At 48.4% G+C, this 27,973-nt stretch overlaps 1 protein-coding gene across 1 annotated transcript in view; it reads right to left on the reverse strand.

Annotated features, from left to right (window-relative positions):
- RPS6KA5 (ribosomal protein S6 kinase A5) overlaps positions 1 to 25,159 on the reverse strand; it is a 128,096-nt gene extending 102,937 nt beyond the window's left edge. Inside the window, exon 1 of the mRNA XM_068252255.1 lies at positions 25,010 to 25,159. Within this exon, the coding sequence (XP_068108356.1) occupies positions 25,010 to 25,067 (58 nt within the window). The 5' untranslated portion in view covers positions 25,068 to 25,159. The remainder of the gene's footprint in view (positions 1 to 25,009) is intronic.
- Positions 25,160 to 27,973: the final 2,814 nt, after the last annotated feature.

Consider the following 27,973-nt stretch of genomic DNA (forward strand, 5'->3'; position numbering starts at 1 on the left):
GCATTTTAGTAAGAGGACTTTTTGGACTACTGAAGCCCCTTACACACTCCAACAAGTTGTGGTTCACCATGAGCTGGCTGGTTAGTCTGTACCCCAGACTACATACCAATCCATCTCAACTTCAAAATCAGGGGAAATAGATCTGGTGAAGTTTTGAGTCCTTGGACTTAAAGAGGAACTGTAGTGAAGATAACAGAATGAGCAACATTACTTAATTTTTTTTTACAATATTAATTTATAAATTTGGTCAGTGTTGGCTAATTGTAAAAGCTTCCCTCACCCCGATTTACATTCTAAAATTATTACATCACAGGTGGCAACATTTTTAGTCAGGTGCAGCTCTGCGGAATGTATTTCTGAGAATTCTGAAGCCAGTGAAAATAATACTTAGTCTCCCAAAATGCTCTAGGAGGAGAATTTTGCATAGCTAAATAGCCTAGGTTAAGCATCACTGGGAGGGCAGGGCTATGTACGAACATATAGTAATATATAAATATAAGAAGTGTTTCTGACGCTGAAATAAGGAAAATTAACGTAAATGTGGGTGTTCTGAATATATAACAGCATTCTACTGTATGTCCCTACAGGGCCTCTTTAATCTCTCTCTGCAAACCTCTGCAATGTAAACTCTGTCCTTACTTCAGATCCAAACCTCCCTGATGTAAACTCTTTTCTGCCACCTAATAACGCCCATTTCTAAGCTGTATAAATCTGCTAGTAAAAAAAAAAAAACAATAACTTAGAATTATCAGAAACTCCCTGGCCACCACTAATGCCCTGCTCTGAGTCAGTGAATGCTCCATATACAGCCAGATCATGGTAAGCAGTTTTCACATTTCTGGAGAAGATCTAAACCTCCCTGAAGAAGCCTCTGGCAAAAGTGAAACCAGGAAAGAGAAAGCCAGTAAGCTAGGAGGGCCAGGCGAGCGGCATAGCTGGGCATGCTTGCACCAGTAACTCCCGCATAGCTGTCATAACCTGCTTCTATTCTCACATCTGCTAAAATCAACACCCTGCTGAACTAAGGAACCCAGCTCAGCTAATTATAGATCGTCTTCACACATAAAAAGAAAACATCCTATTTATACAGACAATGAATATTCATCTTTCACACCACATCTCAGCAGCCCAAACACACAGGGGGGCTCTCAGAATATTAAAAACTGAGCAAAGAGATTAAAGTGAACCTGAGATGGATATATAGGCAGGGGCGTAACAATAGACCCTGCAAGGGATGCAGCCGCAGGGGGGCCCAGAAGCAGCAGGAGGCCCGTGGGGGGAGAAGTTTATTTTCCTTGTTCTGAGAGGCTCACAACTAAGGGCAGTTGAGGAAAAAAACAAACAACAACAAAAAAAAAAAAAAAACTTTCTGCTCTTTGCACAAATGTTCTAATTACTGCATCTGCTCAGCCACTGATAATGAATCATACAAAGTATTGCAGACAGAGATTTGTAGACAGTCCCTATTCAGTGTGCAGCAGGATCTTGTGTACAGTGCTCAGCCCCAACCTCTCCCCAAGTGCTCTGTACCGTAGTGATGCTGGAGGAGTCTGCAGAGCCAGTTCTGCTCCATCAGAGAGGGACAGAGTGAGTGTAATAAGCTGAGGCTGGGAGTACATTCATCTCTCGGTTTTTGTATGCGTTTTCTGCACACCATGTGTGTCTGTATGTGTAAAAACATGCACGTTTTATCACAGAAGTGGACGTAACTGATAGAGAAATGCCTGCAGTGCTTCACTGCTGTCTGTTTTATCTGCATCAGGGAAACACATTCAAGTGTAAAGTAGCCAAATGAATAACCGTGGTTCTCAGTTTACCTGTGCAGAAAGCGAGGGGAGAGGGGGCCCCATCCAAAGTTTCAGAGGGGGGCCCAGAGCCCCTGTTGCGCTCCCGTGCCCAGACTGGCCAGATTACCAAGGCAGATTCCAGGACAATGGAGCGTCTGGAGAGGACAGTGAAGGAGCCCATGCACCTCATGGGGCTGGAGGAAGCCCCAGGTAAGTATACAGATACCCTATACGTTCATCTCAAATGCCCTTTAAAGTTTAACGATGAACACAAGACCAGGAAACAGCTATGTCACAGCAGTAGCACTATTCGCACTAAATCCTTCAGGCCTAAAAAGCGCTACATTTTTTTCAAGAATTTTAGGCCTCCAATTCTTAAGACATAACTCACCAAAATATGTAACTGAGAGGGGCTAACATAGCATAAAGCTGGCCATACACTAGGCCGATTCCCGAACAGATCGACAGCAGATCTGCTGTCACATCGTTCCCGCTACACGCCGAATTTCGATCCATTTCGTCCGATCCCGTCGATCGCTCCGTGTGGATTACCATCGATCGCCTGCGGGTAGGGAGCGCGTCGCTAGCGGTGTTCGAGTACCCGACGACCGACGCAATAGAGCGGCAATACATTACCTGCTCCGCCGGCGCGACTGCCTCCGGTCACCGCTGCTCCGTCTCCGCTCTGGTCTCCAGCATGCTTCACTTCCTCCTGCCCGGCAGGAAGTGTAAACAGTAGAGGGCGCTCTACTGTTTAAACTTTCTGCCGGGCAGGAAGAAGTGAAGCATGCCGGACCTGGAGACCAGAGCGGAGACGGAGCAGCGGTGACCGGGGGCAGTCGCGCCGGCGGAGCAGGTAATGTATGCGGGGGGGGGGGGAAGCGGCGGCAGCAGCACCACCACCACAACAGATTGTGAACGGTTTCAGGCTGAAATCGGTTCACAATCTGTTTGCAGTAAAGGTAGCCATACGATCCCTCTCTGATCAGATTCGATCAGAGAGGGATCTATCTGTTGGTTGAATCTGATGGCAAATCGACCAGTGTATGGCTACCTTTATTCCGTATATTTATTAAAAGGATTAAAAATTTCGGAAGGCTTACTGACTCATCAGGGGCTCGAGCCCCTGATGAGTCAGTAAGCCTGACGAAATGCATAGGGCGGAGCTGTAGCACACGTGATTGGACCAGGAAGTTTGTGTATCAGACTAGAGCATGCAGACGGGGAGCTGAAGCAGCATTTGCAGAGGGGTTTCCCGGGGACCAGGATTGTAACTGCTTAACGCTTGTTTTTACTGCTGGCATGTGAGTGCAACTATTTTTAATCCTTTTAATAAATATACAGAATTATGCTATGTAAGCCCCTCCCAGTTACAGTTTGGTGTGACGCTAGACTGTAAGATAAGAGGATTGCCTGACCTTTTCAACCCCCACAAACTCTCAATCCTACCTCCGGAGACACAGGAGGCTCATAGGGTGAGTGCGGGCACTTAGGGGGTTGCGTCTACGCACTGGTGATTGCAAGGGTGATTAAGTTAATCAGTTCACAGGCTATTGATCGAGGTGAGGGGACCTACATCTGGCATAGTGATACGCTATATGGCGGTTTCTCTTATTCTTTTTGCATGGTAAGGCGATTGTCTTGAAGTTAAGAGCCAAAAAGTTTTGGAAGACAGCTGAACTTTCAACGCAGCCTGGTGTGAAAACTAAGTTTGCAAACACCTGATTTATTGTTTATGCACAAAACATTGAGATCGCGAACCACCTAGTGCATTATCTGTTGTGTTTCTTTTTTCCTAAGCGCATTTTCTGTATTTTTACTTATATAAAATTATTTATTGGCTAATTTAGAGCAATTAAAGGAGAACTGTAGTGAGAGGTATGTGGAGGCTGCCATATTTATTTCCTTTTAAAGAGGAGCTGTTAGGTATAAGGTCTAAACACATATATCAGTAGCTAAAGATTGGCTGTACTTGCATTACATATGCATTTCACTGTCCACGTTTGTACTTCACAGAATTTGTATATAGTATATGCAGAGATTGATGCTCCTGACAGCTCATGGCAGGTTCCATGTTTTTCTGACTTCTATGAAGCCAAATGTGTCGTCATGTCCTGCCTGCTTCCTGATCACAGAGAAGCTCGTACTGAATAACACAGTGTGCAGTGAATATTAATGAGCCATGTGGCTAGGAACAATAGCTGACTCCTGCAGTGTACTCTGCCCAGAGATTTATCAATGCTGTGCCCTGGACTGATTACAAGCTGCTGTAACGTCTCATTAGCAGCCGAGGGGAGGGCCCCAGAATGCTTTGCAGTATAGTATGCGGCTTGCGTCCTGCTTGGGTCTAACAGCTTTGCTGATAAGCACACAACAAAGGTAAGAGAGATTTTTATCTTCACTAATGCCTTTTTGGCTTCCTTCTAAACTGTTTAACACAGGAGAATAGAGGTTTAAATTATCTTCTGCAGCCTGACAGTTACTATTTAAGCAATACCAGTTGCATGGCAGTCCTGCTGATCTTTTTGGCTGAAGTAGTGGCTGAATCACACCAGAAACAAGCATGCAGCTAATCTTGTCAGAGTTGGCAAAAATGTCAGAAATATCTGATCTGCTGCATGCTTGTTCTGGGTCTATGGCTGAAAGTATTATAGGCAGAGAATCAGCAGGACAGCCAGGTAACTGGTATTGCTTAAATGGAAATAAATATGGCAGCCTCCATACACCTCTCTCTACAGTTCTCCTTTAAAAGGATATCAAATATGTCAGCCTCCATATCCCTCTCCTTTCAGTTGTCCTAAAAAAAAAAAAACCAAAAAACTGGCCACCGTGCTCTGTCCCTCCATGCAGCAATGACCCCTCCTGCCCTACTCCACCGTAATTGGTTGTAGTGCTGATCAGATGGCATGCGCCTATGCCGCACAATGGCACGCACTTGCTGCAGGATGGTGCATACTACGTCCAGAGAGATGGAAAACACACTCCGGGCCTCGCACAGCATATTCTGTGCCAAACAGTTTTACAATATTCAGTTATAAAATACTTACTTAGTGTTTGCCCACGGCAAATCACACCGATCACACTGTGGCAGTTTGGCGCTGGGCTTTTTTGGCACAGGGTGAGCTGAATAAGGGCTCACTCTGGTGCTGCACCAATTCGGGAGTGGATGGGATGGGGAGGTGTTAAATACTATTCCTCCTCCGAGTCGTTAGAAATTCGCGAGTGAGAAGTACTTCGGGGTTTGTCAATCGCCAGATCCCCAAATTACCCCGTGTGTGGGCGCGGACTATAGCATTACTGCTATAGCCACGCCGAGACTCATGGCTACCCGGCAGGTGCCAAAAAGCCCTGGGAGCGCAGAGAGCTTTGCAGTGGGAGCGCAGAGAGCTGTGCAGTGGGAGCGCAGAGAGCTGTGCAGTGGGAGCGCAGAGAGGTGTGCAGTGGGAGCGCAGAGAGGTGTGCAGTGGGAGCGCAGAGAGGTGTGCAGTGGGAGCGCAGAGAGCTGTGCAGTGGGAGCGCAGAGAGCTGTGCAGTGGGAGCGCAGAGAGCTGTGCAGTGGGAGCGCAGAGAGCTCTGTGCAGTGGAAGCGCAGAGAGATGTGTAATGTGAGTGCGACAGCTCTGTGAGTGCAGAGCGCTGTGCAATGTGAGTGCAAAAAGCTCTGTGCAGTGCGAGCGCAGAGAGCTCTGTGCAGTGCGAGCGCAGAGAGCTCTGTGCAGTGCGAGCGCAGAGAGCTCTGTGCAGTGCGAGCGCAGAGAGCTCTGTGCAGTGCGAGCGCAGAGAGCTCTGTGCAGTGCGAGCGCAGAGAGCTCTGTGCAGTGCGAGCGCAGAGAGCTCTGTGCAGTGCAAGCGCAGAGAGAGCTGTGCAGTGCAAGCGCAGAGAGAGCTGTGCAGTGCAAGCGCAGAGAGAGCTGTGCAGTGGGAGCGCAGAGAGAGCGCAGAGAGAGCTGTGCAGTGGGAGCGCAGAGAGAGCGCAGAGAGCTGTGCAGTGGGAGCGCAGAGAGAGCGCAGAGAGCTGTGCAGTGGGAGCGCAGAGAGAGCGCAGAGAGCTGTGCAGTGGGAGCGCAGAGAGAGCGCAGAGAGCTGTGCAGTGGGAGCGCAGAGAGAGCGCAGAGAGCTGTGCAGTGGGAGCGCAGAGAGAGCGCAGAGAGCTGTGCAGTGGGAGCGCAGAGAGAGCGCAGAGAGCTGTGCAGTGGGAGCGCAGAGAGAGCGCAGAGAGCTGTGCAGTGGGAGCGCAGAGAGAGCGCAGAGAGCTGTGCAGTGGGAGCGCAGAGAGAGCGCAGAGAGCTGTGCAGTGGGAGCGCAGAGAGAGCGCAGAGAGCTGTGCAGTGGGAGCGCAGAGAGAGCGCAGAGAGCTGTGCAGTGGGAGCGCAGAGAGAGCGCAGAGAGCTGTGCAGTGGGAGCGCAGAGAGAGCGCAGAGAGCTGTGCAGTGGGAGCGCAGAGAGAGCGCAGAGAGCTGTGCAGTGGGAGCGCAGAGAGAGCGCAGAGAGCTGTGCAGTGGGAGCGCAGAGAGAGCGCAGAGAGCTGTGCAGTGGGAGCGCAGAGAGAGCGCAGAGAGCTGTGCAGTGGGAGCGCAGAGAGAGCGCAGAGAGCTGTGCAGTGGGAGCGCAGAGAGAGCGCAGAGAGCTGTGCAGTGGGAGCGCAGAGAGAGCGCAGAGAGCTGTGCAGTGGGAGCGCAGAGAGAGCGCAGAGAGCTGTGCAGTGGGAGCGCAGAGAGAGCGCAGAGAGCTGTGCAGTGGGAGCGCAGAGAGAGCGCAGAGAGCTGTGCAGTGGGAGCGCAGAGAGAGCGCAGAGAGCTGTGCAGTGGGAGCGCAGAGAGAGCGCAGAGAGCTGTGCAGTGGGAGCGCAGAGAGAGCGCAGAGAGCTGTGCAGTGGGAGCGCAGAGAGCTGTGCAGTGGGAGCGCAGAGAGCTGTGCAGTGGGAGCGCAGAGAGCTGTGCAGTGGGAGCGCAGAGAGCTGTGCAGTGGGAGCGCAGAGAGCTGTGCAGTGGGAGCGCAGAGAGCTGTGCAGTGGGAGCGCAGAGAGCTGTGCAGTGGGAGCGCAGAGAGCTGTGCAGTGGGAGCGCAGAGAGCTGTGCAGTGGGAGCGCAGAGAGCTGTGCAGTGGGAGCGCAGAGAGCTGTGCAGTGGGAGCGCAGAGAGCTGTGCAGTGGGAGCGCAGAGAGCTGTGCAGTGGGAGCGCAGAGAGCTGTGCAGTGGGAGCGCAGAGAGATATACAATGCGAGTGCAGAGAGCTCTGTGCAGTGGGAGCGCAGAGAGCTCTGTGCAGTGGGAGCGCAGAAAGCTGTGCAGTGGGAGCGCAGAGAGCTGTGCAGTGGGAGCGCAGAGAGCTGTGCAGTGGGAGCGCAGAGAGCTGTGCAGTGGGAGCGCAGAGAGCTGTGCAGTGGGAGCGCAGAGAGCTGTGCAGTGGGAGCGCAGAGAGCTGTGCAGTGGGAGCGCAGAGAGCTGTGCAGTGGGAGCGCAGAGAGCTGTGCAGTGGGAGCGCAGAGAGCTGTGCAGTGGGAGCGCAGAGAGATATACAATGCGAGTGCAGAGAGCTCTGTGCAGTGGGAGCGCAGAAAGCTGTGCAGTGGGAGCGCAGAAAGCTGTGCAGTGGGAGCGCAGAAAGCTGTGCAGTGGGAGCGCAGAAAGCTGTGCAGTGGGAGCGCAGAAAGCTGTGCAGTGGGAGCGCAGAAAGCTGTGCAGTGGGAGCGCAGAAAGCTGTGCAGTGGGAGCGCAGAAAGCTGTGCAGTGGGAGCGCAGAAAGCTGTGCAGTGGGAGCGCAGAAAGCTGTGCAGTGGGAGCGCAGAAAGCTGTGCAGTGGGAGCGCAGAAAGCTGTGCAGTGGGAGCGCAGAAAGCTGTGCAGTGGGAGCGCAGAGAGCTCTGTGCAGTGCGAGCGCAGAAAGCGGTACAGTTTCAGTGCGGAGAGCTCTGTGCAGTGGAAGCACAGAGAGCTGTGCAATGCGAGTGTGCGGAGAGCTCTGTGCAGTGGGAGCGCAGAGAGCTGTGTAATGCAAATGCAGAGATCTCTGTGATGCGACTGCCCGGAGAGCAGAGACAGAACAGATGGGGAGATAGGACCTGCACAGCTATACACACACAAATGACTCGCTCTCAATGCGTTCTCACCAGATCATAACATTTACTGAGCTGCTGGAGGCCGGCCAAAGGACCAGACCGTCTGCAAGACATGAGCATACTTTCAGACAGGAAGACATACCCCATGGAGATAATAATTGGGGTTTTCATTTCCATTAAATGCAGAGACACAGAAGGGTGCATAAAATGCTGACTTGCAATAAGACGTTTAAGAGGAAAGATTGGCAGCTGATGCATAAATGTGCTCTCAGTCATAAACAACGACCCCAGGAGCTTTCTCAATGCCAAAGGCATAACGACGGCCAGGACCTGCTGCCTAAACCAGTCGGCAGATATGGGACAGAGTGAAATAAACAAGCTAAAGGACAACTGAAGTCAGAAGAATATGGAGGCTGCCCATTTATTTCCTATTAAACAATACCAGTTGCCTGGCAGCCCTGCTGATCTATTTGAATAACACCAGAAACAAGCATGCAGCTAATCTCGTCAGATCTGTGGCAGAAACGCCTGATCTGCTGTATTGTTGTTTAGGGTCTATGACTAAAAGTATTAGAGGCCGGGGATCAGCAGGATAGCCAGGCAACTGGTATTGCTTAAAAGGAAATAAATATGCCAGCCACCAAATCCATCTCAGTTCAGATGTGCAGGACAACTGAAGAGAGAGGGATATGGAGGCTGACATATTTATTTCCTTTTAAGCAACACCAGTTACCTGGCTATCCTGCTGATTCTCTGCCTGTAATACTTTTATCCATAGCCCCTGAACAAGCATACAGAAGATCAGGCGTTTCTGACATTATTGTCAGATCTGACAAGATTAGCTGCATGCTTGTGTCAGGGTTGTGATTCAGGCTCTACTGCAGCTAAACAGACCAGCAGGGCTGCCAGGCAACCGGCATGGTTTAAAAAGGTAATAAATATGGTAGCCTCCATATTTTTCTCACTTCAGTTGTCCTTTAAGCAATACCAGTTGCCTGGCTATCCTGCTGATTCTCTGCCTGTAATACTTTTAGCCATAGCCCCTGAACAAGTATGCAGCAGATCAGGGGTTTCTGACATTATTGTTAGATCTGACAAGATTAGCTGCATGCTTGTGTCAGGGTTGTAATTCAGACACTACTGCAGCCAAACAGACAAGCAGGTATGCCAGGCAACTGGTATTGTTTAAAAGAAAATAAATATGGCAGCCTTCCTGTTCTTCTCACTTCAGTTGTCCTTTAAGTACAATAATAATCTACAATACACAAAATACAACTCCTATCAAGCAAAGATATCTACCAACCTATGCTGCTAACCCTCACAAAGAACAGGCTCTGAATATAAGTATCAGCAATCACTGATAAGGGATGTAAAATGCTAATACCATTAAACCCTCATTTTAAAAAGTGTACCAGAGACCTCGGAAAGTAAAGATTTGATACTTACCTGGGGCTTCCTCACACCCCATAAACACGTCCGAGTCCCACGCTGTCCTCCCGCGGTGAGCAGTTCAGCCGCCATCAGGCCCAGTAACTGGCTCAGTCGGGCCCAGACTGGGTCTTCTGCACATGCGCAGTAGACCCGGACTGACGCAACTGAGCTAGTTATCGGGGCTGATCGCGGCTGAAATGACAGCTGTTATTTCCCACAATGCAACAAGGCTCACAGACAGGAAACTGTCAGGACCATGGTCCTGACATCACACTATGGGAGAGGTTTCACCACAATATCAGTCATACAGAGCCCCCCGATGATCCGCTGGAGAAAAAGTAAGGATTTCTTGTGGGAAAAAGGGCATCACCTCCTGACTGTGATAAAGTTCAATTTTTGATTACGGTTTCTCTTTTTAAGTAAAGTCTGCCCTAACCTTCCTACTGGAGATTGTGCACTGTGAGGCAAGCAGACCACAGAGCACAGCATGGGAGAAGTTCTGCAAAAGGTGGTGGTCACATGGCTGTAAACTTCAGACTGAGATTAAAGGTATTTATCGTACTTTATTTCTAGTCATTGCTATTCCTGGGCTTTTTATTTATTTGTTATCCTAAATTTCTTGTCCAAGTTCACAGTGATATAAAGGAGGCTGATTTTCGTGGAGAAACTCGTTAGTCAGGCTTGGGAGGGATTTATAAATCAAGGACACATGTAATTATTTTTGACAGATGAGCAATTTCATAACAGGAGCGGAGGGAAATTCTACTTCCTGTTGTATTCTTCACACATGGTTTCATCAGAAAACTGAAATTACACAATGAAACGGCTTTCATTGCCTATCGCAGATGTGCTTCTTAACCATTTCACCCCACAGACCATTTTACCCTTACCGCCAAGAGCAATTTTCACTTGTCAGCGCTCCTCCCATTTATTTGGCCATAACTTTATCACTGCTTATCACACCTAAATTATCTAACGGTATATCTTTATTTTGCCACGAATCAGGCTTTTTGTGGGAGATACTTGGTATATTTTCTATGCATTTTATAGGGAAAAACAGGGAATTAAAAAAAAAAAAAAAAAAAAAAAAAACACACTACTTCACCAATTCCATCTGCTATCATTTTAAAATAAACAATGCTACTATAAACATAACCGACACATTTTAGTTGTCTATTTCTCCCAGTTATTACAATATTTAAATTACGCCCCTATGCATGACGACAATGTATGATTTAGAAATAAAGGTGTATAATTTACGTTTTATTTTTGTATCCTATTAATTACAAGCCCTTATTTGCTAAAATAGCAGTAATATACCTTCATAATGAGTCCCTGTTTATGTTGGGGGTTTTTTAAACTGTCACTTTTTTTTTTCCTTTTTACCACCAATCCCGGTCGTGCAAATCGCACCACGAATGAGCTGTACCGGTATGCCCAGTTTGTGTTAGTAAGGCAGAATCTGGACGTACTGGTACATCCACATTGTGGTAAGAGGTTAATTTACCAGCTTTAGCCAGTGCCCTGAAATATTTCTACAAGTGCAATCTCTAAGCCGTGCTATTTCTTAAAATGATTAACCAATCAGTTTGTGCTTTTTCAAGGTGAAACTCCACCCCTTCCCTTTCAATGTTTTCCACTGGCTGCTCAGCTGATCATGTGTCCGACGGCTACAGGAGCACGACTGGGGTGCACGCGTGCCAGGGCACAAACGACTAACCACGAGTTGCCTAATGAGGGCTGGAGGAAGCCTCAGGCAAGTAAAAAAACCTGAGACTATTTTCGTCTCAGGTACACTTTAATTCTCCATCAATCAGTACACCCAGGCTTTGTACAAAGTCTGAGTTGTTCAGGTCTGAGCTCCCTATCCTAAAGGTGCATACACACATCAGACTATAGTCTTTGGAAAATGAAAGATCACAGACCAATCTTGCCACCCTTCATGTAGTATGAGAACCATACTCTACACAGTCTATTCTATGGAGCTGAACTCCCCATCAGAAAAAAAATCTTTGCAAGATGCTGCACACAAACATGCTGCTCACACTCAAAAGATCTGTAGCTGCAAAAGATCTGTTCCTGCCAAAAATCCATTCTTGCAAATTGCAATTATAGTCTATGAGATCTGCAGATCATCATACACACCTTATTTAACAGACATTCATCTGCAGATCAGATCCACCAGGATGGATTTTCAGATCTGCGGATGATTGCTTGATCTGCAGATGAATGTCAGTTAAATCATGTGTGTATGATGATCTGCAGATCTCATAGACTATAATTGCAATTTGCAGGAATTGATTTTTGGCAGGAACAGATCTTTTGCAGATACTGATCTTTTTTGTCTGTACAGCATCTGTGTGTGCAGCATCTTGCAAAGATTTCTATCTGATGGGGAGTTCAGCTCCATAGAAAAGACTGTGTAGGTATGGCTCTCATACTACATGAAGGGTGGTAAGATTGGTCTGTGATCTTTCATTTTCCAAAGACTATAGTCTGATGTGTGTATGAGCCTTGAGTGATGCTGGCTGTCAAGTGCTGACCTCAGTTTTGTAGGCATTTCGTATTAGCCAGTTATCATTCATCCACTCCTGAAGCTCAGCTAAGCACACGTTTATTCGTGGAGTAGGGTCTGTGACGCCATGTTTGAATGATAACTATAGCTGGGTGTCATCAGCATCGCAATGATATGTCAGGTCATGTTTTTGTAGGATTTCTCCAAGTGGCAGCATGTATATGGTGAATAGTAAAGGGGATAATATTGCGCCCTGAGGTACACCGTATTTTAGTGGTACAGGGTTGGAGAGGAAGGGCCCTAAGGCTACCCTTTGTGTTCTGCCAGCCAGGAAGGAGTTGAACCACTGGAGAAGTATGCTATCTATGCCACAGTACTTTTATAGCCGGTTGAGCAAAATTTCATGATTAACTGTGTGAAAATGTTGGATGTAATGATTAAAGTTTTCTTGTTTAGCTAACGTAAACCATGATGCAAATCTCTCCCAACATCGGGAAGGCCCTGATGAAGCCAAGCATATGGTACGGACTGAACGATCTATTGCTGAGAGCTTAAAGAGACTCTGTAACATGAAAAACATCCCCTGGGGGGTACTCACCTCGGGTGGGGGAAGCCTCCGGATCCTAATGAGGCTTCCCACGCCGTCCTCTGTCCCACGGGGGTCTCGCTGCAGCCCTCCGAACAGCCGGCGACAGACCTGACTGTGACTTCAATATTTACCTTTGCAGGCTCCAGCGGGGGCGCTGTGGCTGCTTTCCTCTCCGAACTACACGGAAATACCCGATCTCAGTCGGGTCTGCTCTACTGCGCAGGCGCCGGAAACTTGCGCCTGCGCAGTAGAGCAGACCCGACGGCGATCGGGTATTTCCGTGTAGTTCGGAGCCGACAGCCGTCAGAGCGCCTGCGCAGGAGCCAGGAAGGTAAATATTACGTCACGGCTGCACGGAGGGCTGCAGCGAGACCCCCGTGGGACAGAGGACGGCGTGGGAAGCCTCATTAGGATCCGGAGGCTTCCCCCACCCGAGGTGAGTACCCCCCAGGGGATTTTTTGAGGTTACAGATCCTCTTTAAAAAAAATAAAAAAAAAAATCAGACAGGCTGGAAAAGGCTAACAATAGAAATACTGGCTTTGATTGATGTGTGTGTGTCCACAGGGCTGTGGAGTCGGAGTCGAGGAGTCAGAGTCGGAGCAATTTTGGGTAGTCTGAGTCAGAGGTTTTATGAACTGAGGAGTTGGAGTGGGTTGATTTTTGTACCGCCTCCACAGCCCTGATTATCCATTGTTATCCAATCAGAAATCTCATCAGAATGTGTGTGTACATTAGCTTTCTTCTATATCCGATCAATGATCAATGCTAGATCTGAATATAAATCTGATCAATCGCTAAAATAGGATAGGAAGTGAAAATTGCATGGAGTGGACCGAGGGAGCTGGATGAAGCTCCAAGCTGCCAACTGTAATGAGAGGGATGTGGAGGCTGCCATATTTATTACCTTTCAAGCAATACTAGTTGCCTAGCTGCCCTGCTGGTCCTCTGCCTCTAATCCTTTTAGCAATGGGCCCTGAACAAGCATGCAGCAGATCAGGCGTTTCTAAAATTATTGTCAGATCTGATAAGATTAGCAGCATGATTGTTTCTGGTGTTATTCAGACACTAATGCAGCCAAATAGATCTACACAGGGCTGCCAGGCAACTGGTATTGATTTAAAAGGAAATAAATATGGCAGCCGGCACTCCATATTCCACTCACTATAGTTGTCCTTTAAAACAATCAGTCCTGCTCTTTGGCTGCAATAGTGTCTGAATCACACACCTGAAACAAGCTTTTGGCTAATCCAGTCAGACTTCCGTCAGAGACACCTGATCTGCTGCATGCTTGTTCAGGGACTATGGCTAAAAGTACTAGAGGCAGAGGATCTGCAAAACAGCCAGGCAATCTTTATTGTTTAAAGGCAACCTGACCTGAGAGGGATATGGATGTTTCCTTTTTAACAATACCAGTTGCCTGGCAGTCCAGCTGATCACTTTGGCTGCAGTAGTGGCTGAATCACACACCTGAAACAAGCATGCAGCTTATCCAGTCTGACTTCAGTCAGAGCACCTGATCTGCATGCTTGTTGAGGGGCTGTGGCTGAAAGTATTAGGGACACAGGATCAGCAGGAGAGTTGGGCAACTGGTATTATTTTAAAAGCAAAAATCCATATCCTTCTCAGTTTAGGTCTCCTTTAAAAGGAAATAAATATGACAGCATCCATATCCTTCTCATTTTAGGTGTACTTAAAATAAACTCTCTGGGCGTACATATGGTATGGCCGCTGGCGAGCTTGGCTCAGGACGAGACGAATGACGTCTCTCCCAGCTGCCGCTAAACTCCCGGCGGCATTTAAATACTATTGCCCCTCCGAGATGTCGCTACTATTGCCGGATCCCGAATCACCGTATATACTCGAATACAAGGCGACCTCGTGTATAAGCTGACTCCAATATTCAACCCTCTTAAGGTGGGATTTTTTATTGACTCAAGTATAAGTCTACCTGGCAAAATTTATGGCTGCACTTAGGGCTCAGAAGTGGTCAATGACTACACTGACTACAGTATTTCAGTCATTAACCCCTCCTGTCCCTTAAGTTCAGCCAGTGCCTTCTCCAGGCCCCCCAAGTGCTGCAATTATTCACTCCCTTTTATGCAGCCCAGTATCCTCCCCACCACCCCTTTTCTTGCAAATTGTTGTGGCCTGGACTTTCAGACTGGTGTTTTCTTGGCATTTCATTTTCTCAAAGTGTCACTTACCACAGGGTACATTGCTGCAAATGGGAATGTCACTATTAGTACAAACGCTACTCAGTGTGCTCAGTGTTGCCTGTGACTCGTGTATAAGTCCACCCCTATACTTTTATGAAGTGAATCAGACCTAAATTTCTAGACCTATACTCTAGTATATACTGTACTCCTGCGTGGGGTGCACATCATAGCATTGCTGCCATGAAGGCGCCCAGCTTCGGTGCCGTAGTAACCTGCTTTAACTCTCAGGACCACAAACTCATCTGCAAAAGATGAATGAAGCTGAACAAATTCACATGGCATTCCTGTTGTAATAACAGGATTGCTTTATTTCAACGATTACGATGGTAAAATAATCGATCGGATCACAGATGAGACACGACTCTAAGTACCAACGAGGAAGATAAAAATATTAAAGTGAATTGAGAGGAAAGAAAGTATTAATATAGAGGTTATATGCATTACGTTCTTAGGCAGAAATGAATTATGCATGTCTTTGGAACTGCTCGGATGACATCCCCGGAGACCTCTATAAACTTTCCCAATAAACCTGTATCCACATAGAGTGAAAAGGGGCATGTTGATTTAACGGAGCCAATTTAAGTTCAGCTGTCAAGAGTGCCACAATCACTAATGCTGGATCGCTCTAAAATACAAAGGAGCAAACCCATTCTTCATCCTGAGGCACGGTTCAGAAGAACAGTACTTAAAAAAGAGCATTAAGGGCTGGTACACACCAAAACCCGCTAGCAGATCCGCAAAACGCTAGCAGATTCTTAAACGCTTTTTTTTATTTTTATGAGGCGTTTTGCTAGCGTTTTGCGGATTGCTGCTGCGGTTTTCAGTATAGTAGATTTCATATATTGTTACAGTAAAGCTGTTACTGAACAGCTTCTGTAACAAAAACGCCTGCAAAACCGCTCTGAAGTGCCGTTTTTCAGAGCGGTTTGCGTTTTTCCTATACTTAACATTGAGGCAGAAACGCATCCGAAATCCAAAAAATGCCTCACCCAGGCATTTTTCGTTTCTGCAAAACGCCTGCCGCTCTGGTGTGCACCACCCCATTGAGATACATTGACCAAGCAGATCCGCAGCCGCAAGCGGATCTGAAAACGCCCAAAAAGCCGCTCGGTGTGCACCAGCCCTAACCAAGGATTGAACCTCATCCCAATCAGTAGCTGTAGTGCTCTGCACGGGCGCACTACATAGTTGTGACGTCACAACTGCATAGTGCACCTGCACAGAGCGCTTCCGACCGCGCGAACAAGGACATGCGCTGACGGACAGCATCTGCGCAGTCAGCCGCTACCACCCCGGCCAGGAAGTTGGTGGTGGGGGGTGGGGTCGCTAAACAGTACCGGATTTAATTTTAAGCTAAGGTATCCTTTAAACACCCCACCTTTGATACAGAGACTAGTTGTGAATTTTACCCTGTCATCTCAGCATAATGAGCTTCCCCCCAATTTAAAGCATATCTGAGGCAGACCTCAGATCAAGAATCAAATAATTACCTAAGAAGAGGAGAGCCTCGGGATCCTGCAGAGCATACATATCAAACTCCCGGCCATGGGCCAAACCTGGCCTGCAGAGCCATCAAATTTGGCCCTCAAGGGGTTTCCCCACTTTGCATTATGTTTGGCCCACTCTAGACCAACAGGGAAGCCGTATTGGAGGTGAAGCCGTACATCACCAGGGAAGCCATATGAGGAGAGAGAAGGAAAGCACTAAACACCAGGGACATTTCTAGAGGGAGGAAGGAAGGACCACTAGACACCAGGGAACTGTATAGGGGAGGCCCTAGACACCAGTGAAATATATAATGGAAGGAAGAGGGCCTTTAGACACCAGGGAACTTTAAAAGGGTGGGAGTTGGCCACTACACTAGACATTGAGGTTGGCCTGTGACTTGGTCCCCCCCCCCCCCCCCCCCAGAAATTTGACGAGAGCATGTCGGATTGAAGATTTGGGCACCGCTCCTCTTCATACACGAATAGAGCTGCACTGTGCGAGTATGGACGCATCTGCGCAGTAAATCATGCTACTGCACGAGTGCAGTACAGTCACGCTTGTGCATGAAGAGGATCATAAACCGGACCTTCCAAAGGGTCCTGGTGAGCAGTGGCAGGGGCAAGGAGGACATGGGGAGCCTCTACAGGATGCAGAGACATCCTTCTTCTATCGGATCCCTTCAGCCAAGACCATAGTTCTCCCCACTTACCCTGCCCCCCATGTGACGCCACTCTCGTGCCACAGTCGGCCCTGTCCCCACCACATAGCAACAGAACATGTGGGTAGCCAGCAGGCTAGTGACACATCTGTACAAGCTCAGCCCTGAAACCTGAGGGATCAGATCCTGATCATGGCTGGGAGATGTGCCCTGTATGTGTATATGAACCTTTACATCCCTGTTACAATCCAAATGCAGCCATACTTGGCTATTTCCAGCTGATCAATTTGATTGAACCTGCCAGCAACTAAGAATAAAGCAGGGCTGTGGAGTTGATACAAAAATTTTCCAACTCAGACCCCTCAGTTTATGAAACCAATGACTCCAACTCCAGGTATCCAAAATTGCTCCGATTCCTCAACTCCGACTCCTACTGCACAACCCTTGCATAGCTATGGAGTGGGTACAAAAATCATCCAACTCAAACTCCTCAGTTAATGAAACCTCTGACTCCAGGTACCCCAAAAATTCTCAGACTCCAAAGCCCTGGAATAAAGGCCACTTTTTGGCACTAACCTCCCTGGCGGTAAGCCCGTGCTGAGCACGGGCTATGCCGCCGGAAGGCACCGCTCAGGCCCCGCCGGGCCGATTTGCATAATTTTTTTTTACTACACGCAGCTAGCACTTTGCTAGCTGCGTGTGCAATGCGAACGCCGCCGCTATTCGTCGCGCTGCGGCCGCCCCCCCCCCCCCAGACCCCGTGCACTACCTGGCCAATCAGTGCCTGGCAGCGCTGTGGGGTGGATCGGAGTCCCCTTTGACGTCACGACGCCGATGGCGACGGGGGAAGCCCTCCAGGAGATCCCGCTGGAGGCGATCGGAGGGGCTGGGGGGATGCCGCTGAGCAGCGGCTATCATGTAGCGAGACTTTGTCTCGCTACATGAAAAAGAAAAAAAGAAAAGAAAAAAAAACGGATTTGCTCCCAGGAGGGTTAAAGGAGAGCTGTAGTGAGAGTTATATGGAGGCTGTCATTTTTATTTCCTTTTAAGCAATACCAGTTGCCTGGCAGCCCTGCTGATCTATTTGTTTGAAGTAGTGTTTGAATCACACCAGAAACAAGCATGCAGCTAATCTTGTCAGATCTGTCAAAATTGTCACAAACACCTGATCTGCTGCATGCTTGTTCAGGGCCTATGGCTGAAAGTATTAGAGGCAGAGGATCAGCAGGATAGACAAGTAACTGGTATTGCTTAAATGGAAATAAATATGGCAGCCTCCATATACCTCTCACTACAGTTCTCCTTTAAGCAAGATAAATGGGAATTGGAGCACAATAAATACAAGAAACTACACAGACTCCATGCAGACAGTGTCTTGACCAATACTGGAACCTGTTGTTATGCAAGGTGAGTGCCCTATGCCACAGTCCCTTTTACCATGTCTATGACATGTGCTAAGCCCATTCCCTGGAATTAGAATGAGGAAAACTACAGGAAAGTGTACTTGTTCCAGGGGACTGTACTAGAAAGCATTCTAGCCAGGGAATCTGCATTCTAGCCAGCAAGAGACCTGTCCTGGTAGGTTTAAATGTAAAAAAACAAAATATGAGGCAGAACCCACATCAGCAAATCAGCATTCCTCATACACCACATACCGAAATATCACAGATTCAAATCGTAAGCACAAATATTGCCAGCCGCCATGAGGACGCAGTACTAAAGAATCCGACGCTCGTACGTATATAAAGAATCCTAACCAGAGGCAACGCCAAAAACAGGAGCCATCAATCAATGTCACCAGCCACATAAGATCAGATCCTAAAAGATTTCAGGCTGCAGGCGATACATAGAATACTACAAGCCACTCCATTTGCAGTACTACACAAGCGCAATACTCCAGTACTCACTATGGCCATACGCTACTTGGGAGGGGGGCAAAACATGCAGGTATCACCGATAGCAACCGCTCAGATTCCAGCTATCCCTATAGGATACTACATGCCACTCCGTATGCAGTACTACGCAAGCGCGATCCTACAGTACTCACTACAGCCATACGTCACTAGCAGGTATCTCCCATAGCAACCGCTCAGATTCCAGCTATCCCTATAGGATACTACAAGCCGCTCAGTATACAGTACTACGCAAGCGCGATCCTACAGTACTCACTACAGCCATACGTCACTAGCAGGTATCGCCCATAGCAACCGCTCAGATTTCAGCTATCCCTATAGGATACTACAAGCCACTCAGTATACAGTACTACACAAACGTGATCCTCCAGTACTCACTACAGCCATACGTCACTAGCAGGTATCGCCCATAGCAACCGCTCAGATTTCAGCTATCCCTATAGGATACTACAAGCCACTCAGTATACAGTACTACGCAAGCGCGATCCTACAGTACTCACTACAGCCATACGTCACTAGCAGGTATCGCCCATAGCAACCGCTCAGATTTCAGCTATCCCTATAGGATACTACAAGCCACTCAGTATACAGTACTACGCAAGCGCGATCCTACAGTACTCACTACAGCCATACGTCACTAGCAGGTATCTCCCATAGAAACCGCTCAGATTCCAGCTATCCCTATAGGATACTACAAGCCGCTCAGTATACAGTACTACACAAACGTGATCCTCCAGTACTCACTACAGCCATACGTCACTAGCAGGTATCGCCCATAGCAACCGCTCAGATTTCAGCTATCCCTATAGGATACTACAAGCCACTCAGTATACAGTACTACACAAACGTGATCCTCCAGTACTCACTACAGCCATACGTCACTAGCAGGTATCGCCCATAGCAACCGCTCAGATTTCAGCTATCCCTATAGGATACTACAAGCCACTCAGTATTCAGTACTACGCAAGCGCGATCCTACAGTACTCACTACAGCCATACGTCACTAGCAGGTATCTCCCATAGCAACCGCTCAGATTCCAGCTATCCCTATAGGATACTACAAGCCACTCAGTATACAGTACTACACAAACGTGATCCTCCAGTACTCACTACAGCCATACGTCACTAGCAGGTATCGCCCATAGCAACCGCTCAGATTTCAGCTATCCCTATAGGATACTACAAGCCACTCAGTATACAGTACTACGCAAGCGCGATCCTACAGTACTCACTACAGCCATACGTCACTAGCAGGTATCTCCCATAGCAACCGCTCAGATTCCAGCTATCCCTATAGGATACTACAAGCCGCTCAGTATACAGTACTACACAAACGTGATCCTCCAGTACTCACTACAGCCATACGTCACTAGCAGGTATCGCCCATAGCAACCGCTCAGATTTCAGCTATTCCTATAGGATACTACAAGCCACTCAGTATACAGTACTACGCAAGCGCGATACTCCAGTACTCACTACAGCCATACGTCACTAGCAGGTATCGCCCATAGCAACCGCTCAGATTCCAGCTATCCCTATAGGATACTACAAGCCACTCAGTATACAGTACTACGCAAGCGCCATCCTCCAGTACTCACTACAGCCATTCGTCACTAGGGTGGAGGACAGAACATGCAGGTATCGCCCATAGTAACTGCTCAGACCCTCCAGTACTCACTACAGCCATACGTTAATAGAGAGGAGGGCAGAACATGCATGTATCGCCCATAGCAACTGCTCAGATTCCATCCATCGCTATAGAATATTACAAGCCGCTGGGTATGCAGTACTACGCAAGCGCCATCCTCCAGTACTCACTACAGCCATACGTCACTAGGGTGGAGGGTAGGACATACAGGTATCGCCCATACCAACCGCTCAGACCCTCCAGTACTCACAACATCCATATGTCACTAGGGTGGAGGGCAAAACATGCAGGTATCTCCCATAGCAACCGCTCAGATTCCATCTATCGCTATAGAATACTACAAGCCTCTCAGCAGTACTATGCAAGCGCGATCCTCCAGTACTCACTGCAGCCATACGTCACTAGCAGGTATCACCCATAGCAACAGAACAGATCCCATCTATTGCTATAGGATGCTACAATCCGCTCAGTATGCAGTTCTATGCAAGGGCAATCCTCCAGTACTCACTACAGCCATAGATCACTAGGGTGGAGGGCCGGACATGCAGGTATAACCCATAGCAACCTACAGAATACTACAAGCCGCTCAGTATGCAGTACTACGCAAGCATAACCCTCCAGTACTCACAACAGCCATAGATCACTAGGGTGGAGGGTAGGACATGCAGGTATCGCCCATAGCAACTGCTCACAGTATGCAGTACTACGCAAGCGCGATGCTCCAGTACTCACTGCAGCCATACGTCACTAGGGTGGAGGGCAAAACATGCAGGTACTGCCCATAGCAACCGTTCAGGTGCCATCTATCACTACGGAATACTACAGCTCAGTATGCAGTACTACGCAAGCGCCATCCTCCAGTACTCACTGCAGCCATACGTCACTAGGTGGAGGAGAACACATGCAGATATCGCCCATAGCAACCGCTCAGATTCCATCTATCGCTATATGATACTACAAGCTGCTCAGTATGCAGTACTATACAAACGCAACCCTCCAGTACTCACTACAGCCATAGGTCACTAGGCGGAGGGCAATACATGCAGATATCGCCCATAGCAACCAGATTCCATCTATCGCAAAGTGCAGTGTAATCCGTTTTAAACTGATTCCCAGCAGCAATGCTATTTAAAAAATGATGTGCCGATTTGATTTCTTTCAGAAAGGAATTGATCGTTTTAGAACATTGGGTGAAAAACAATAAGGCTACTTTTTCAGTGGTTGTTGCGTTACCTGAAAGGCAGGTAGATTGGACTTTAAAGAGGAACTGTAGTGAAAATAACAATGAATAAAATTGCTTGTTTTTTACAAAATATAGATTATTTAGTCAGTGTTTGCCTATCGTATAATCTTTCCTCTCTCTGATTTACTTTCTGAAATTTATCACTAGTGGTGACATCCGTAGTTCTGCCAGGTGATCTGTACGGAATGTTCGTTACTGAGAGTTCTATGCATAGATGGAGATACTGCTTACTTGGCAATTGGAAAAAAACTGTTACTTCCCACAATGCAATGAGGTCCACAGACAGCAAACTGTCAGGACTATGGTCATGACACCACACAGTGGGAGGAGTTTCACCACGATATCAGCCACATACAGACTACCCTGATGGTCTATTTGAGGAAAGGTAAAGAATTCTGGTGGGAAAGGAGTTATCAGCTACTGATTCGGATGAAGTACAATCCTTGATCAAAGTTCCTATATTTGGGAATTTTCAGCTGCCTACAGACTGAAATGAAAAGATCATTTTATTAACTCCTAAAAGCATAATGCTTAGTTCACTGCATGTTTTTACTTGTCTAACAAATTTCCCTTTAAGTCTCAGAGTTGATAATCTGGGGTCTTCCCTGCCACCCTGCGCTCACATGTGTGACATGTCAAGTTTTTGGCAGTGTTCCTCTATTTGCGCTCTACCTTCTGTCTAGTGAATATGTTAAACAACTCAGCACAGCACAACACAGAGATAACTGTATTATCAGTGGGAAACGACAAGCACTTTGCACAAACTGCACAGACCACGGATGTGTCTGCAGACACGGCACGGAGAGGAGATATTACCAGTACTTCACCCAGCATGCAGAGAGGGTGCTCAAGATGCAGGAAGACAACAGCAGTGTGCAAAAGACGCTGCCAACACCAGTGGCACAATGTATTGGGTATTACCGAGTGTCAAATGTACTGTGCATAGCTTGCCATTTTATAACCACAATCCAGGGGCAAGCACCTGCAATACTATACAAAGCCACAGTAGACACCCCAGATCCTGCACAATGTTACAGAGAGGGTACAGACACAGTGGTGGGTACAACAGGGGGAAGGACACAGAGAGAGAGAGAAACAAGATAAGAGGGAGTGGGGGGGGGGACGAAGATACAAAAATAAGTGAGTGGAGAATCAGGAAAAAAATAACAAGGCATTGCCGAGGGGGCACAGAAGATAGATCAGCTAAGTGAGCTGTACAAATGGAGAGAGAGAATGGAGGAGGCATGGTTAGTGGTGCAATTATAGTATAGAAGGAAGGGCATTACAGCGGGACTATACAAAAGAGCCATTGTGGGGTATAGGGGAGGGAACGGCACAGGTGTGGAGTAAAGGAAGAAAAAGCATTAGTCTACTTGAGTGGAGTCAGAAGGAAACCCAATAGATCTACAGCACAAACAGCTTTGTTAATTGGTCAAAAAGTGTGGGTGTAGTTTAGCAGAGCCTATCCAAATCCTGAAAGTTCATGTGCTGTTCATCCAATCATGTTAGTGGAAATTCCCTTTGAGGTTTCATGCTGGAACCCCTCAAGTAGCACCAAAAGAGAAAGGGCACAGGTGTGGGGTACAGAAAGAGAAAGGGATGAAGGTGTGGGGTACAGAAAGAGAAAGGGCGCAGGTGCGGGGTACAGAAAGAGAAAGGACGCAGGTGTGGGGTACAGAAAGAGAAAGGACGCAGGTGTGGGGTACAGAAAGAGAAAGGACGCAGGTGTGGAGTACAGAAAGAGAAAGGGCGCAGGTGCGGGGTACAGAAAGAGAAAGGACGCAGGTGTGGGGTACAGAAAGAGAAAGGGCGCAGGTGTGGGGTACAGAAAGAGAAAGGGCGCAGTTGCGGGGTACAGAAAGAGAAAGGACGCAGGCGTAAGGTACAGAAAGAGAAAGGGCGCAGGTGCGAGGTACAGAAAGAGAAAGGACGCAGGTGTGGGGTACAGAAAGAGAAAGGGCGCAGTTGCGGGGTACAGAAAGAGAAAGGACGCAGGCGTAAGGTACAGAAAGAGAAAGGACGCAGGTGTGGGGTACAGAAAGAGAAAGGGCGCAGGTGCGGGGTACAGAAAGAGAAAGGACGCAGGTGTGGAGTACAGAAAGAGAAAGGACGCAGGTGTGGGGTACAGAAAGAGAAAGGGCGCAGGTGCGGGGTACAGAAAGAGAAAGGGCGCAGGTGCGAGGTACAGAAAGAGAAAGGGCGCAGGTGCGAGGTACAGAAAGAGAAAGGGCGCAGGTGCGAGGTACAGAAAGAGAAAGGGCGCAGGTGCGAGGTACAGAAAGAGAAAGGGCGCAGGTGCGAGGTACAGAAAGAGAAAGGGCGCAGGTGTGGGGTACAGAAAGAGAAAGGGCGCAGGTGTGGGGTACAGAAAGAGAAAGGGTGCAGGTGAGGGATACAGATAGAGAAAGGGTGCAGGTGTAAGGTTAATAAGAGAAAGGGTGCAGGTGTGGAGTACAGAAAGAGAAAAGGTGCAGGGTACAGATAGAGAAAAGGCGCAGGTGCAGGGTACAGATAGAGAAAAGGCGCAGGTGCAGGGTACAGATAGAGAAAAGGCGCAGGTGCAGGGTACAGATAGAGAAAAGGCGCAGGTGCAGGGTACAGATAGAGAAAAGGCGCAGGTGCAGGGTACAGATAGAGAAAAGGCGCAGGTGCAGGGTACAGATAGAGAAAAGGCGCAGGTGCAGGGTACAGATAGAGAAAAGGCGCAGGTGCAGGGTACAGATAGAGAAAAGGCGCAGGTGCAGGGTACAGATAGAGAAAAGGCGCAGGTGCAGGGTACAGAAAGGATGCAGGTGTGGGGTACAGAAAGAGAAAGGGTGCAGGTGAGGGATACAGATAGAGAAAGGGTGCAGGTGAGGGATACAGATAGAGAAAGGGTGCAGGTGAGGGATACAGATATAGAAAGGGTGCAGGTATGAGGTTAATAAGAGAGGACTCAGGTATGGATTATAGAGAGGGAGGATACAATTGGGTGCCAGAGAGAGTAGAAAGTTTGGGGCTTCACAGGTCGGGGGTTGGGGTACCTGGAGGTGGCAGAAATGGTCCAGAAGGGAGAGAAATAGTGGGAGTTACAGGAGGAACACAGTGGGGGGTCACAGTGGGCATTAAAGGAGGAGGGAGGACAGTTGGTGGGGCACAATTAGGGTAGTCCAGGAAAAGAGGCACAGATAGTGGAAGTTGGAGGAGGAGTCAGTTGGGGGACACAGGAGGGGGAGGGGCAGAGTTGAGATAAAAGGGGGAGAAGGGACCAATATTGGGGGGTGCAGGATTAGGGCGGGGAAAAGGAGGAATAAACACCATGAGAGCACTATTGGGGGTTACTGAAGTGGGAGGGGCACACTTGGGGGTTACCAAAGGGGAGGGGCATAACGGGGGTCGGTAAAGGGGGAGGGGCTAAGGTGGGGGTGGGTGACTTGGGGGTACAGGAATAGGAGGGGTACAGTCGAGTCTCCTCCGCACTCACCGGTCCGAAGCTCGTGGGTCACAGTGAGCAGGTCGCCTTCCCGGGAGGGCCCCTCCATGTCCCGCCGTGTGACACCGCGGCGCCCGGCGTGTGGCAGGAATCCCGTGTCGCCCCCCCTCCCCGCACCACTACGGCACAGTGCAACCTAACGCTCTGCCAACCAGCACTACCTAACCTGCACCGCCCGCTCACACCCCATTGGTTCTGACGGGGAATAGTTGGGCGGAGTCTGGCGCGCCCCAGAGATTCCCTTCCTTACAACCTCAAGGTTGACAGAGGGAATGGGTGGGGCCATCGGGGACGTCAACAAAGCAGTCAGCGATCTGATAGGCCGGGAGGATACGATAGCTCCGCCTCCAGCCACTCATCTGTCACTGGCTGCCTGCTGCTCGGCCCGGTTGTGTGATTGGCTGGAGAGCGTGTAGGTTGGTGAGGTGAGTTCCCGCCTTTTTCAGTCAGTAGCTGTCAGCTGTGTGTCAGTGCTGCGTGTGCGGATCACCTCTCACCTGGCGGCCGGACACGTGACCGCAACATGGCGGCGAGCGATTGCCTGTGACGCCTCGTCTCCCTGGCGCCTCAGTCATAGGAAACCTGTCCTCCCAGCTGTTCGCTCACGGCTCAGCAGTCCTACCTTATGTACGGCGTAAGAAGCAAGCATGGGGTATGCCACAACCCCTGTCACACATTCGCAGTCTCACCCTGCTCATAGGTCTTGGTGAGAAGCACTGGAAACTCTATGTACCTGCTTAGAGCATGCTGACGGAAAACCGGGGTGCACACACATGCAATCAAATCCTTTTCCTTCCCTTGTCTATATTGGGACTGTCCCTGGAAAGAAACCTTTACACAAAACAACTTTTGTTAAAGGATATGTGAGTTAAAAACAAAAAGGCTTTAAAAAAAATCTGTAATCTCTGGATCTTATCAAGGCTTCTCCTGTCCTCCTCGGACCCACATCGGCAGCGATAAAGCTTCCCGAACAGCGGGGATGTAAATGTTTACCTCCCGGGCTCCAGCGCAGGTGCAGTATTGTCTCTCCACCTTGGAGATAGGTAGAAATAGCCGATCGCTGTTAGGCCACTCTACTGCGCAGGCGCAAGTCTCCTGCACCTGCGTAGTAGAGCGGACCCGACAGAGATCGGCTATTTCCGAGCGGAGAGCTGCAACAGCGCCCCCGCAGGAACTGCGAAAGGTAAATATTACACAGCCTGAGAAATTGTCCGCTGTGCGTTCCGTGGGCAGCAGCAAGACCGCCGTGGGACACAGGAGGACGGGGAAGCCTCGATAGCATCCGGAGGCTTCCCCCTACCGAAGTGAGTACCCCCCAGGGGAACTTTTTTTCCTTACAGAGTCTCTTTAAGGTGCCCATTAACTGTACAATTTTTTTCCTTCAGATTTGATCTTTTAATACAATTGAAACTAATCGGAAGTCAATTATCGATTGTTTTAGTTAACAGAAAGCTTTAAGAAGTTTTTACATTTTGGATTCGATTATAAAATCCAGCTTTCAAATTGATGTATTTTTCCCTTTACAATTGACCAAAGAATCCTGTCACATCGATTCGTGCCACAAATGGCACAGTTTTCTATACAATTTGATCATAAAAATTGCACTAAAAGATTGAATATAAAGGGAGAATTGTACCATTAGAAGGTGCCAACTTTTGCAGGATAACATGTGGCCAGCAGGAGCTCCAGTGGTATGGCTGGAGCCTGGGGCAGATGCGTTACCCCTATAGGCTATATGGGGGAACGCATCTGCATGGCCTGGAATTATCGCAGACTACACAGAAGAGAGGCCTGCTTACTGCAATGGATCCGTGGCAGACTGACAAGCTTCTATTACTAGCATTTGTATAGTGCCATCATCTTCCACAGCCCTGTACAGAGTAGAGTCTTGTCAGGTTTTTTTTTTTTTCTTATATGACATTGCATCATACTGTCAAAGTTGAACTACTGCGCAGCGCGCTGCGGACCACGTGGCCATAATTGACAGCAGCGCTTCACGCAGGCGCAGTAAGGCCGTCCACCCGGTCGGCCTCCGGACCGTGCAAAGAGCCTGGGACGGCAGTGGAGAGCGGAGCGATCGGCGTGGGACAGTCGGCTGCAAGGGGCTGGAGAAAGCCCCAGGTGAGTAAACCTAATTTTTTACACTTTGACTGACAACTCCCTTAAGATTCAGGAAACAGGAATGTCTTGAAGAGCCAGATCTCTCTGCACACACATACAAACAGTCCAGCTAATGGAATTATAAAACAATTAAAATACTTCATGCATTGCCTTCTAAAGGATTCCTTACCTAGTAGACATGAACTAGCCAGACAGGAAAATGCCAGACACCAGTCTCTCCCCAATACACATTCAGGCTAATGGTTTGTGATACCAATTCTTTATTCCTGATTTTAAGTGTTACATGAAGAAAACGTAACAGAAGTATCCTAGTGAACTGTACTGGTACCTCATTTTTTTTAAATTTTGACTGATTCCTTTAAGCTAAATAGTCACCTAATAACGGATTGGGAAACCTCACAGCTATGACTCCCGATGAACGAAGTTCTGCGATCATAAGCGTGGGAACACGCAACGACACACAACGGGTGTGATCAAGAGGTCAAACAATCATGGTGGGAGTCGTCGGGAGTTTTGAATCAGGATGATGCTATTTATTGGCTAACCTAAAAGAATAAGAGTAAGCAGGCTTCCAGCTAAATAGCCTTCATCGGGGATTCAGCCATAGTGATCCTAAAGATCTGTAGTGACAGTTGCTATCGCTGAGCATCACCAAACATCGTTTGCGTGATTGCGTACCTGTATGCATGTCAAGAGGTCGCGGAAACAATCGTCGCTCAAAAAAATCACTGGTTGCCAAAAAACTGCATAGTGGGTACAGGCCTTATGCTGGGCATACATGAGTCGACCTGGCGGCTCGATTAGCCGCTGGATCGACTCCCGCCTCGTCCCCGC

Source organism: Hyperolius riggenbachi, chromosome 9 (assembly GCF_040937935.1).
Source record: "Hyperolius riggenbachi isolate aHypRig1 chromosome 9, aHypRig1.pri, whole genome shotgun sequence".
NCBI lineage: Eukaryota > Metazoa > Chordata > Amphibia > Anura > Hyperoliidae > Hyperolius > Hyperolius riggenbachi.